Source organism: Rhodnius prolixus, unplaced genomic scaffold (assembly GCF_049639745.1).
Source record: "Rhodnius prolixus isolate KJV_2025 unplaced genomic scaffold, Rpr scaffold_4, whole genome shotgun sequence".
NCBI classification, from domain to species: domain Eukaryota; kingdom Metazoa; phylum Arthropoda; class Insecta; order Hemiptera; family Reduviidae; genus Rhodnius; species Rhodnius prolixus.
This window is the reverse complement of record NW_027411614.1, coordinates 22,667,518-22,679,909: the sequence shown is the minus strand read 5'-3', so window position 1 is coordinate 22,679,909 and position 12,392 is coordinate 22,667,518. Positions and strand designations below refer to the sequence as shown.

Genomic DNA, 12,392 nt, shown 5'->3' with positions numbered 1-12,392 from the left:
ATTAAACACACCTTGAACCAGACTTACAAAGATGATCTGAATCTAGCACCACATTCCAACAGGAAACTGAAGTTGGCGGAGAATCACTTAAAGAACAACCATTGCATACAAACGACTCTAGATCCTTCCATTATCCGCATCAGTTTAGCCACGAGCGTTGCACAAAATATCTGTAGATTTCCTCTCTTCTTTCAGGCCAAGAATCTTTGAAGATATCTTAAAGCGTTCAGCAGGCAATCCGAGGATTAAAGCTTCAACAATGATAAGTTTAATTTTGCCATAAATTTCCATTAGATGTGTCATTTCTACAGCGAAATTCTCCAGTATTTACGTTTCCAATAAATCTCACTCAGGATTAGCGATTCCCTCAGAAATTCGAGTTTAATGATAAACCTGTTCGGGCTTGCAAGAAATAATTTTTAAATTGCCCTGATATATTTCTTTTTTTGCTGAGGATCATCAGTCCTCTGCTAGCTCAACCTCTACTATGGGCTTTCTTGGTACTATTGACGATCGCTTCAAAATCTTCGAAAAATCTTGGCCTAGAACTGTCTGTCCATGTTTACAGAAAACAGAGAATGTGGTAAGTTAGTAACTTCGTAAGGTGACAAACTGAACGAGCGAGTTAATCCCACTATATTCCAGAAACAATTTCTCAGCTCTGAAATAGTTTAGGAGATTATGGACTCTGCACTTGATGATCCATTTTGAAAATAGCCAGAGTTCATGACTGTATCACCAAAATTAGAAGACTCTAATTGCTAAATTGCTATTCAGGGCTCCACTCAACTTTTTTCCTCTTCTCATTTTTGGAATAACTGATTTGCTAGGTTTCGCTGTTCGAGTTAACCATTTTCTCGACTTCGACATCTCTGTTCTTTCTCTTTATATGGGTCAACTTTTTCCTTCATTTTTCTCGATTTAGAAGGTTTCTAGTTCCTTGAAAAGCACACACTTTCTTCCGAATTGCTATCTTAGCTGTACTAAGATACTTCAATACCTACAACCCAGTGTATCAGATTTAAATTTGCAGCTTAACCCTGACTCCATTGCATCTTTCCTATAAGGTAATGGTCGCTTCCTTATATTCCTAACTTCGAAGGAAAAGTCTTCCGAAAGGCTTAAATTATTAACTATTAGTTTTTGTTTTATTTTTATTTTTTTTTATTTTGAAGACAAAAGTTTCCTTTTTTTCTCGAGAAAGAAGTTAATTTGATCAAAATTGGGCGAATATGAGATGAATTACAAGCACGTTTTAGCCATTTAATTTCAGTCCTGGAAATATAAGTTACTGTACCAAACTTTCATTTTACGTTTCTCCAATTCTTCGAAAAATTCCTTCGCAGATTCCGCTATGTTATATAACACAATATTATCTCTTGGCTTTGCGCTTAACAGGGGTTATTTGTCTTTCAATAATATTAAGTCTTTTTTCCAAGAGTGTTAAATTTATCTTCCACATCTTGCAGTTTATTTGAAAAAGGCTAGAGGGAACATATTAACAATTTCCACCATCTCTGATTTAGTACGGTCAATTTTCTGTTCTATATAAGAAAATCTAGCATCCATCTCTACCAGTTTGAGCCATTATGTGCTCAAATTTATCTGCTACAGACACAATTAGACTTTGTAGAAATAGATGCAGCTTGAGGCGTAGGCGAACAGCAGTTAACTAAAGCCCAGCGTAAGTATTCTTTAACCAGTTAAGCGTGGAATTTAGTTAAAAAAAAAACACAGTGTGCGGAATTAAAATTAGACAATGTCGTATATACACGTCGAACGCAGGGCAAAACAACCAAAAGTTTACAACGTCATAATAGCCATTGCAAGCACTTTTTTCTGCAATCTCTGAGGCTTGAGATTACAGAGCATTCTGGGCATTTCAAAATCTTGCACCGTTTCACTTATACATTGCCTAGGTAACTAGGGACGCAAGAGCTTTTACAAGGTAGAAAAGAGCTTTGAATTCTGTGCAAAATGAAATCATGCTCGTACTGAGAGGTCTGAATCTCTATCTAAGGTAAAAACGGGCATTGCACAAGGGTTGAGAGCTTCTATTTGTGTGCGTAATTTCCAATCTCTAATGCGGAGACCAAACATGTACCAACCACTTATCATCTGGCTGACTCCTACCACCCCCTCCGTATAAAATACTTGGCAGTTCTGTTGGTAAGATAAAGGAAACATCCCACTAAATAATATTCTTATTGTATTTTATTAAAATTTCGAGTTTTTATAGTTAATGGCAATTTTATATTTTTCACGAGTATACACGTCGAACGCACCATAACAGAGATTTGGGTTGACGTGTTTACAAGTCAAACGCGCTTAACTGGTTAATGATCTTGATTGTATTTGTATTTGATTTATTGTAGATAGTTGATAATTTTTGATTGCTTTAATGATTTGATGAAGGTATACCGTTTTTGTTTAATTCAATAGGCAATTTTTATTGTAATTTTTATATGGTTTATAGTAATTTTCTGTCCAACAGGCATGAATTTTAATAGCTTCTAATTACTTTATCTTGAAAATTTTAATTTTTTAAATCACGTGAAACTTAAATATCACATTTATTAAACATAATAACTGATTACCTAGGTAACACGGTAGCCGAGCGGTTATAGTCGTCGACCATAAAGTTGAGGGATATTGTGGTACTGAATTCGTTTTCCATTATGGTATTGTTTTTTATTAATTTATTAAAATGAGAAGTATTTTATTTGCAAATTATATAATTAAGGAAGTAACTAAATAAGTACCTGGCAAAATTGCTGGTTCGGGAGTCGGCTCCCTTGAGATCCCATCTGAAACAATAATGAAATTATAATCGTTATCCTTAAAAAAACTGGAGGTAACATTGAAAAGGGGCTTCTAAGATGATTTTTTTAAGCAAGGACCATTTGTAACGAACTATTCAGATCTTAAGGCTTAAAAAAGTAAGAAGGAAACTGGCTGGTTTTATTGTAGAAGTTATTTTGAAGATTTGCAGTAAACAAAGTTTGGTTTATTACCAGGGAAGTTGCCACCACATTTGGTGGTACTTGTGCGCTATGTGGTGGTTGGTTGACTTCTAACCAGAATGAATGTCTACCATTATGTAATATAGCAAACATTAACTCTACACTTGTCAACAAAATGTTTTAAGAAATGAAATTATTTTTGACCATAATTATTGTTGTTCACACTTACCCATGCCTCTCGTTGTAAATCTAAATGGATCAGACATTTCATTCCATCCGAAAATATTTTTAGCTTGCACTTTGGCTTCATATTCGGTGGAAGGTTCAAGATTTCTGATTAGATAATGATTTTCATGTGTTAAATCGCTAGAACCTTGGTCGCCTTGTAATACAACATCGGTCCAATCTCTCAGTTGTCCAAACACTCCAGTCTGAAACAAATGTTCAGAAAAAAGAATGTTAAAATTATTTAATTCATATTGAATTGAAAGAATTAGTTAGTACATTTATATCAATAAACTGATAATATTTTAGAATCCTTAGAGGCCAATTGGTTCAATGTCCGCTGATGGAAAGATTGTCTTCAACAATCATTATTTTCTAACGAGCGGATTATATCAATACCTTCTCGTATTGAGAAGGCTCCAGAAGACAAGAAAAAATTTTTCGGCTATTTCTAAAGTTACATGAGTACCAGCTGATAATAACTCTAACTCTTGGACTTAGCTGATCACTTTGCCAGGAATGGTGCTAGTAATTTCTTTATTGGCTCGGAACCAGTCCTGGGGATCACTAAGGGTGCAGTTCGTGAGGCTCTCAAAGATTGGATCTAGAGAGAACATGAAAAGAACTGGATGATGCTTCCTGGGGTCAAACATGGAAAGAGTGTCATGCCCTTGCTATGCAAACAAAGAACCAAAGTGATTCTGGGCTTGGGCAGAAATCAGATTACCCTGGTTACAGGACTGTCTTCACAGGGCACGGGCAGGTTCAGGAAGCACCTGTATAAGGTAGGGCTTATCAGCTCGAACCGTCAAAAAGAGGAGGAAACGGCCTCTCACCTGAGTTCGATATCTTTGGAACTTTGAGGCCAAAGGAGATTGTAGCGCAGTAGGAACTGGTAGCGAAAATCCTCGACCTTTTTCAGAAGGGGAGGTTTCACCTGTTAGACTTAAAGGGGAAGGCACAATAAGCCTCTTGTGGCAGCGGTGCCGTGGGGCCCGTCCCGCTTCTAATCTAATTGTCTAACTCTTGGACTTGTCAGGTTAAAGTAAAGTAATTGCCCATTTTTTCAGGCAGGGCTTAACGTCCAACTACCAATCAGGTGTCGTGTACAGGGGCGAAAGCACATACTTTACTATTATCAATTTTTTCTAACAAATAAAGAAGTCATACGTAGGATTCGAACTGGGGATCTCCCACTTACAAAGCCACGGCTCTTGACCACTAGACCAACACCCGCCCCAATTTGTCAGGTTATAACAATTGTTAATGGTAAGCAAAAATAATTTTTAAAGCTACATTTGTTTTTATACATGTTCTTTTTGAAATGTTTTTCCGATACTTTGTTATTTACTTCTTTTTTTTTGCTACAGCAAAATATAGATTGAAAAGTCAGCTAATTTTTTCATTTAGGCTATTTCTTTTAGATTTGTTGGCTCTTTTTGAGTATTCACCGGTTGAGGCTTTCTTCTACAGAAGGAATTAAACATGCTAATATCTCCGTCCGTCCAAAAATTCAATAAGATTTTCGAAAGATTATTTATGGAACCTGATAGATGTTTATTTAGTAAGAAAATAAATATGAATATCTAATTGAAAGAAATTATGTGAAACCTTCACCTTTAATCGATTCCCATGGAGTTTCTGGAGTATTTTGCAGAGTTATAAAAATTATTCAGAGTATAAAAAAAAGCCAAAAAAAATAGAGATAGTGAAACAGAATAAAGAAACATTTGGTTACTTTTTCATTTTGAGATAATTCGCGCACAAATACACACCTTTATCATCGGCCATTAAAAATCGAGTAAAATGTATCTTCAAATATTGCACACTAATTCCGACAAGAACTCATTCCCAAAAAATTGTCCTGTTCAAATAATCGGGCAAATTAATCGAAATAGTAAGAAATACTATAGATTTTTATAATATGAATTTTGAAATGATCACTGAATAATGTTTGCATACTCTTATTAGAAAAATCGAGTGATGAATCTACAGCCTTGAACTGTTGATACAGTTGATAGCCTAGATAATTTGAACACTATTATTCAAGATTAATTTCTTTAATAAAAATGTTCGGTATCCAAAGAATCTTATTTAAATCTTCAGGATTGTTCTTTTAATGGTTATCTTTCGTTTACCTTCTGACCAAGTACATTCTGCGCACATTGTTGGAAGTGTATCCCGTCACTGTAAGTCTGGCTTTTACTTTTACTGTAAACAGTTTTCTATGCAATCTAGCTTGCGCTTTTACAGTAAATAAATTAGTTAACGTTGTAGTAACTCTTAAAACTTGTGCCTTATATTATAAGTTCAAAAGTATATAACAGATAGGATGATATGATTATTTTCAGGATGAAGTCTATATTCAGAATCTTGGTTTTCCTTTTTCCTTCTCTAGAAGATTTTCGATCAAAGCAGATTCTTTCGTTAAAAAAGCTCAATTCGCCTGAGAAACTTTAGTTAAAACTAGGTCGGATTCTTTGAGCACTAAAATAAATCTAAAAGTTCTATGTACGAATTTTATATTCGATAAATTATTGCTAATTTAATGCTATTATTTCGTAGCGAAAATTCAAATTCGCATAAATTTTTTAATAATTTATTAAAACAAATTATTATTACTATCTCATTTAAGAAAATGAATTAAGGGCACCTTCTAAATTCCTGTGAAATTTACTTAGGATTGAGTGTGAGCTCTGAATTGCCACTCCTGTTCATCGTTTGCTCATGTTACTGTCTGCAGGGGTTGGAACTGAGGTTAACCTAGCCCTTCGATTGGGGGTTTAATGAGCGGTTATAATCGTTGCGATTTTCCCATAAGTGCAAGGCATGCACAACATGCCTATGAATTCTTTTCCAATTATACTAGTTTGATAGTTATTCAGCGCCACTGTATACAACAGAGTTTAGATGTTGCCAACTGGTCAGGCTACATCTAATGACTGATAGTTATTGGCAGGAAAAATGGTGGAAAGCATGCCCCACCAAGTTTCTTAGTACAAAAACCTTTCTCATGATAGCAGCACAATGCACAAAGTTACTTGTGAGATCTCTTGACACTTTCGTACAAGGTAAATAATCAGAGAAAATGTGGTTAGGCCCGCAATGCTGGATAATGTTGATTTTATTCGTCTAAGCAGCAATGTTTATTGCATCCGTAACAGGTTTCGGACTTATACCCATCATGAGTGGATAAATCAGTTCGGAGTAGAGATATCGACTTCACTTATGTTTTACGTATACTTGCACTACACTTGCTGTGTGGTCTGTTATTTAGTTATTTGTGAATGAGGTTAAAATTGGTTTTGAAAAACTTTTTTTGGCAAAAACACCCAAAATTAAATCATAGTTTTAATGTTACTTCCACTAATCACCCATTAATGTACGTACCGTAAATATAAGGTATATAATATACACTCAACAGCAAAAAAAAAAACAAAAAACGGACACTCAGATTTGGTCTCATAATTTTGTTAAATACGTTAATCTTTTTAATTTATGGTAAGAATTGGTTTATTTATAAGTTATTTACACAAAATCTGCCACAAATGAATAATTTGGCAGGAAAAATGGTGGAAAGCATGCCCCACCAAGTTTCTTAGTACAAAAACCTTTCTCATGATAGCAGCACAGTGCACAAAGTTACGTATACGTATTATTTACAAAAAATTATAAAATAAAGTAAAAATAAGAAATTAACACATTTGTATTAAAACTTTATTCTTCATTTTTAACAGGTTTTCTGACAAGGGATGTTCTTCTAATAGCGGGTATTTCTCCCTTTTCAACGGCGAAGGGCCCTAACCCTGTCAGGCATTGATGAAATTAAATTTTGGACGTACTCCACCGGCAGAGCATCCCATTCTTCACGAAGAGCAATTTGGAGCTGATTAAAGTCACTAGGAGGAGGATGACGATGTCTAACACGCCTTCCTAAATTATCCCACAAATGTTCTATGGGATTCATATCGGGATTCGTGCAGGCCAGTCCAGAACTGTGATTCCCAATTGCTCCAAGTATTCGGTAACAATTCTGGCGGTATGTGGGCGAGCATTTTATGCTGCATCAAAATGAATTGGTCACCAGTAAATGGAGCAAACGGGATCACAGCTTCTAGGAGCACTTCCTCAATGTACCTCCGAACAGTTAAAGCCATTATCAATGAAAATCAGTTCAGTGCGGGCGTGGAAATTGATTCCACCCCAAACCATAACTGATCTCCTTTCGAAAGATCGTGACTCGCGAAGAGTGCATTGAGCAAATCGCTCCCCTGATCGTCTCCACACTCTGTCTCGATCGTCTGAGTGGTATAGACCAAAGCGAAACTCATCTGTGAATAAAACTGTTCCCCATTGCTGAACAGACCAATGAAAATGCTGGTCGGCAAATAATCGCCTTTCTCTACGATGCCTTTCCAGGAGTTGGGGCCCTGTCGCGGGGCGCCTTGCTTCAAGCCCACGCTCCCTCAGTCTCCGCCGTACTGTGTCCGAGCTAACACGCGTATTTCGCGCCACTTGAAGCCTGCCCCGAACCTCAGGAGCAATTAAATGGCGGTCCCTTAATAATGAGAGCGTGATAAATCGATCGTCAACTTCAGTTGTGGCCCTTGGTCGGCCACTGCCAGCCCTCCGCTCGTAACTGCCAGTCTCCCGGAAACGCCGGAGGGCATCATTAATGGCGGACTTCGCTACTCCAAAGGTTTCTGCGATAGATCGGACGCTCCGGCCTTCTCTTGCCAAGGCATCAGCTTGGGCTACGTCTACATTCGAAAGAACCATTATTCTGGACCAAAATTTAAAAAATCACGTCTATTAATGACAGAAAGGCGTGGTTAATAAATTAAAGGTGCGAAAACCTGCTTACAGTTTAGAAGAGTTCCGTCAGGTAAAGCAGCCTCAAGACAAATAAGCCACATCTGAGTCTTATCTCATGCCCTACTAATCCTGATGGGATTAGTTCAATGGACTTAGACCCTTCCTCCTCTGTAATAACCAGATTACCCACAAAAACAAACACATTACTGATAATCAGCTTTTAATATAAAAAATATTGTGTCCGGTTTTTTTTGCTGCTGAGTGTACTTGAATATACAGTTATTTTTTCATCCTATTGAAACTATGAATCAGTCACCAAAAATAATGAATAGTAATATACAGAGTGTCCCAAGCTATATGGAATATGGAAACTAAGATAGCTAGAAAAAAGCTAAAAAATACGTGCCCCCTTAGTTTCTTGTTAGACATCCAAATTGAATTTGTAAATTTTTTTCGGTGCTTCCAGAAGCGAGATACAGGCACCAACTTCATTTTTTCAATCGGGAAGGGGTGGTTTTTATTTCAGAAATAGATTCCTTTATTTTTTTAAAGAAAAATTTACTTGAACAGTTTTTTTCTGAGAGCGATATTTTACAAGTTATGAATGAAAATATGATTCTTATAAGAAATTTTGAAAATGATATGTATTATATCGGTTTTTTGATTGAATAAGAAGAAAAGTACTATTTTATTATAAATTTTACTCCTCATTAATATTACAGATCATACTCGAAATGGCCTCCACCATTAGAGATGCATAGACATGCTCTCTCCTGCCAATTGTCCCTTACTGCCAAAGAAATAGATTCGGCTTTAACCGAGTTACAGGCATCTATTATTCTCTGCTTTAGTTCATCTGATTCTGATACACCTAGATTTGGAAATGCTTTTAGATAAGCAGAAATAAGGAAAGAAAGAAGAAAGTTATGAATAATCACCTTGTTTTTCAGGTATCCCCAAAGGAAATAGTCCATAGGTGTCAAGCCCGGTAAGAGAGGTGGCCACTGAATCGCCCCCCGTGTCGATATAACACCATCACGCATGTAAAGAGATATCTCAAAGGCAATTTGATGGGCGTGTAAAAAAACCGTTCAAGTAAATTTTTCTTAAAAATATAGAGGAATCTATTTCTGAAATAAAAACCACACCTTCCCATTTGAAAAAATGAAGTTGGTGCCTGTATCTCGCTTCTGGAAGCACCGAAAAAAATTTACAAATTCAATTTGGATTTCTAACAAGAAACTAAGAGGACACGTATTTTTTAGCTTTTTTCTAGCTATCTTAGTTTCCGAGAAAAAGTCGTTATCCATATAGCTTAGGACACTGTATATTACTGTTCATTATTTTTGGTGACTGATTCCTAGTTTCAATAGGATGAAGAAATAACTACCAGTTTCAGGGATAATTTACAAAGTAATATTTTACATCATTAAAGGGTTGATGTGTCTTCCGTTTTTTCTGTTCATGGACCTTAGTTATTTTTTTATCCTATTGAATATATATGTTTTCTCTTTTGTTTAGACGCGACAACATCGGATGGTTATTGGGGCCAGGTGCACTGCCGCCCTCCGGACAGTGAGCTGTTAGAAGCTCCTAGGAAGAGAAAATCTAAGGACCAGGAGTTGGTAGATACGAACACGTGGTCTTCGCATTGGAATCCAGTATTCGCTAACCACTCAACTTATCCTGTCCGTATATATGGATAATGTTAATATAGTAATTAATATAATTTTTTAATTTTATATAACTTATTGCTTTACGAAGGCTAAAGTTGGCTTTATTAACGTTAACACGTTTTATAACAGGGTAGGTGTAGTTTTTGAAAAATACGACGTAAAATTAATTATTTTCGAATGATATTATTCGATAATTAAAAGAGTAAATTATTCATAATCTAATAAATAATGGACCAATTTGATAACAAACTGCTTTAGACAGAACATGAGTTGGCCAGCTTGGATGCAGGGGTTTGTTAAGCTTGCAATGGATGGTTTGCATGCTTAGAGTACCGCACAAATCAGTTTGAAGGGTGAAGGGGACACTGACTGTTCACATAAATGCCCTTGCTGGCGCGCTTAAGATATGCTAGCTATTTGTAACCTACCCATCTAGTAATCTACATGCTACCTTCCTCCACTTGCTAATAACCTAAATACTCACACCACAAGCGTCAAATATACGTATATACACACACAATAGTGTTGTCCAGATGAGAAGTATACTAGAACTTGCTACAGCACTGTTGGTATCTTGTTACTGCATAGGTCGTTGTTCACTAATAGAGAGAGGTTAAATTTGTTATCCAGTTAATGAAGGCTATTTATCCTACTAGACGAAGAAGACATGAGCTACACCCTCTGTCAATTCGCTCTCCACTGCTTCAGAAATCGGTTTGAAGAAATTGATTAAACTGTTCATTGAAACATTTTGAAAACTTAGAGTAGGCACTTTTGGCTACTTGCTTTATTATAATTTATACTTTAGGGTTATCGATGCAAAGAAAAAGAAACCAAAGATTTTCGGAAAACTAATAATAGTTGAATTACAGCACATTAAAATTTTCGGCCCTGTTCAAAAATTATTGCCTAATTCAGATTTGAATGTTCAAACAGAGGCTCAGATTTATTCAGCGGTTCAATCAGCTAAGAAATTGTTCCACGAATTGTTATGCTAATTCTTTTGTTCTTCTATTTTTCAATAAATAATCTAATAAAAGTAAAGTAATCGCCTAATTTTCAGGCGGGGCTTAACGTCCAACTACCAATTAGGTGTCGTGGACGGAGGCGACTAGCAAACATACTTTACTGTAAATTTATTTTATTAACCATTAAATAAAATCCAAGGCCTAAGACCGGGAATCGAACCCAGTACCACAATACATATTAGCTTCGCAGGTCTCGCCTCTAACCGCTCGGCTACCATGGCGCCCAAAATAATCTAATAAACACACATAACCCCTCAAATAGGGCCTAAAGAAAAGAGCACATAAAGGTTAGTTCTATGTCATTGTAATAGTCTTATTACAAATCAATATATTTTTCAACAATATAAAAATATTCCCAATTTTGTTACTAGTGGGAAGACAGGCAAATTCATTTTCCACAAATTGTTCTTTTTTCCTTCTTCTTCTTTGTCTATTGCTCGTATGTCTTCCAGCGTCGAGCTTTAGATAACTTAGGCCCCTAACCAACGGATGTACTCTTCCCTATTTGCCAATTTTTGGATAGAAGACCTAATCTGACCTCGCTTTTGTGCCAATCGCCCGATGTAATCCAAATAGCCCAATCTTGGTCTGCCTCTTGGTCTACGGCCTTCTGATTTGGCCTCCATCAAGCACCTAATCTTCTCCTCTTCTCTTCTCCGTGCAGACTTGGCCAAACCACCCCAACTGCTGATTCTCCAGCTTGGTTACGAAGGGTTGTACCTCTAAGCTGTTCCTTATTGTTTCATTTCTAATTTTATCTTCGACCCGGCGGAGAAATCTCATTTCGGCAGCCGTAACCCGGCTTGCATGCTTATCCAGCATAGTCCACGATTCTGTCCCATACTGAAGATCTTGAACGGTACACGATCTTGAAGACGGTCATTTTCACTTTTTTGCTGACCCCTCTTTTGCCGACCACAGTATTCCTGATCAGACCATAGGCTTTATTGGCTACACCCACCCGATTCAGCACCTCTTTATCAATTCTGCCATTCTGGCTAAACAAGACTCCAAGGTACCTAAACTCCTCTACCTGTTCCCTTCACATTACACCCGAATTGATTCCTGGTTCTTTTTTTAACAAACTTAATTTTAGTTTCAACTCCTTTGTTAAATAAGTTGGGCTTATGTTACTAAATTATTCTAGGTACATATACTATAGAATACCACCTAAATATAGTTCGATAATCGTCAAGCTTGCAGTTTTAGCACTTAAAGAAGCCTGTCTTTTCGTGATTTTTAGGTGGCGTATGTATTAAATGGAGAACAGAGTTCAAATTTGCACTTTTTTAAAAAATATACATATTCAATGATATATATTTAAATGTGTACTATTTGGAATTGACTAACTATTGAATTTTGTCACTAAGTTTTTATTACACAATCCAAAATTTCCTTATGTGAAACAAGTTTTGAAGAATCCTATTAATGGCCCTCATTGTTATTAAAAGTTTTGAATAAGTGCACATTGCATTATTGGGTGGTTCCACTTTCTGAACTGGTTAGCTTATTCTGAGTTGTTGCATTACGCCATTTTCACTCTTTAACTAATAACTAATACCCAAAATAACTGGAGAAGAAATGCACATAGCTGGACAGAAAAAGACAAATGAACATTCAGACATTCCAAAACATTTTGAACAAAAAATAAAAAAAAGAACAAAATCATTCTTATATTGACTTGA

At 36.2% G+C, this 12,392-nt stretch overlaps 2 protein-coding genes across 8 annotated transcripts in view; one reads left to right on the top strand and one right to left on the bottom strand.

Moving 5' to 3' along the window:
* Positions 1 to 12,392, bottom strand: part of LOC141456057 (opioid-binding protein/cell adhesion molecule homolog) — an 869,090-nt gene that overhangs the window by 5,614 nt on the left and 851,084 nt on the right. For both annotated transcript variants that reach the window (XM_074131654.1, XM_074131655.1), the window contains 2 exons: positions 3,193 to 3,394; positions 2,763 to 2,807 (listed from right to left, as the gene is read on the bottom strand). In XM_074131654.1, the coding sequence (XP_073987755.1) occupies positions 2,763 to 2,807; positions 3,193 to 3,394 (247 nt within the window). The remainder of the gene's footprint in view (positions 1 to 2,762; positions 2,808 to 3,192; positions 3,395 to 12,392) is intronic.
* LOC141456060 (uncharacterized) overlaps positions 5,225 to 12,392 on the top strand; it is a 33,565-nt gene continuing 26,397 nt past the window's right edge. For all 6 annotated transcript variants that reach the window (XM_074131661.1, XM_074131658.1, XM_074131660.1 and 3 more), the window contains exons 1-2: positions 5,225 to 5,377; positions 9,525 to 9,691. In XM_074131661.1, the coding sequence (XP_073987762.1) occupies positions 5,308 to 5,377; positions 9,525 to 9,691 (237 nt within the window). In that variant the 5' untranslated portion in view covers positions 5,225 to 5,307. The remainder of the gene's footprint in view (positions 5,378 to 9,524; positions 9,692 to 12,392) is intronic.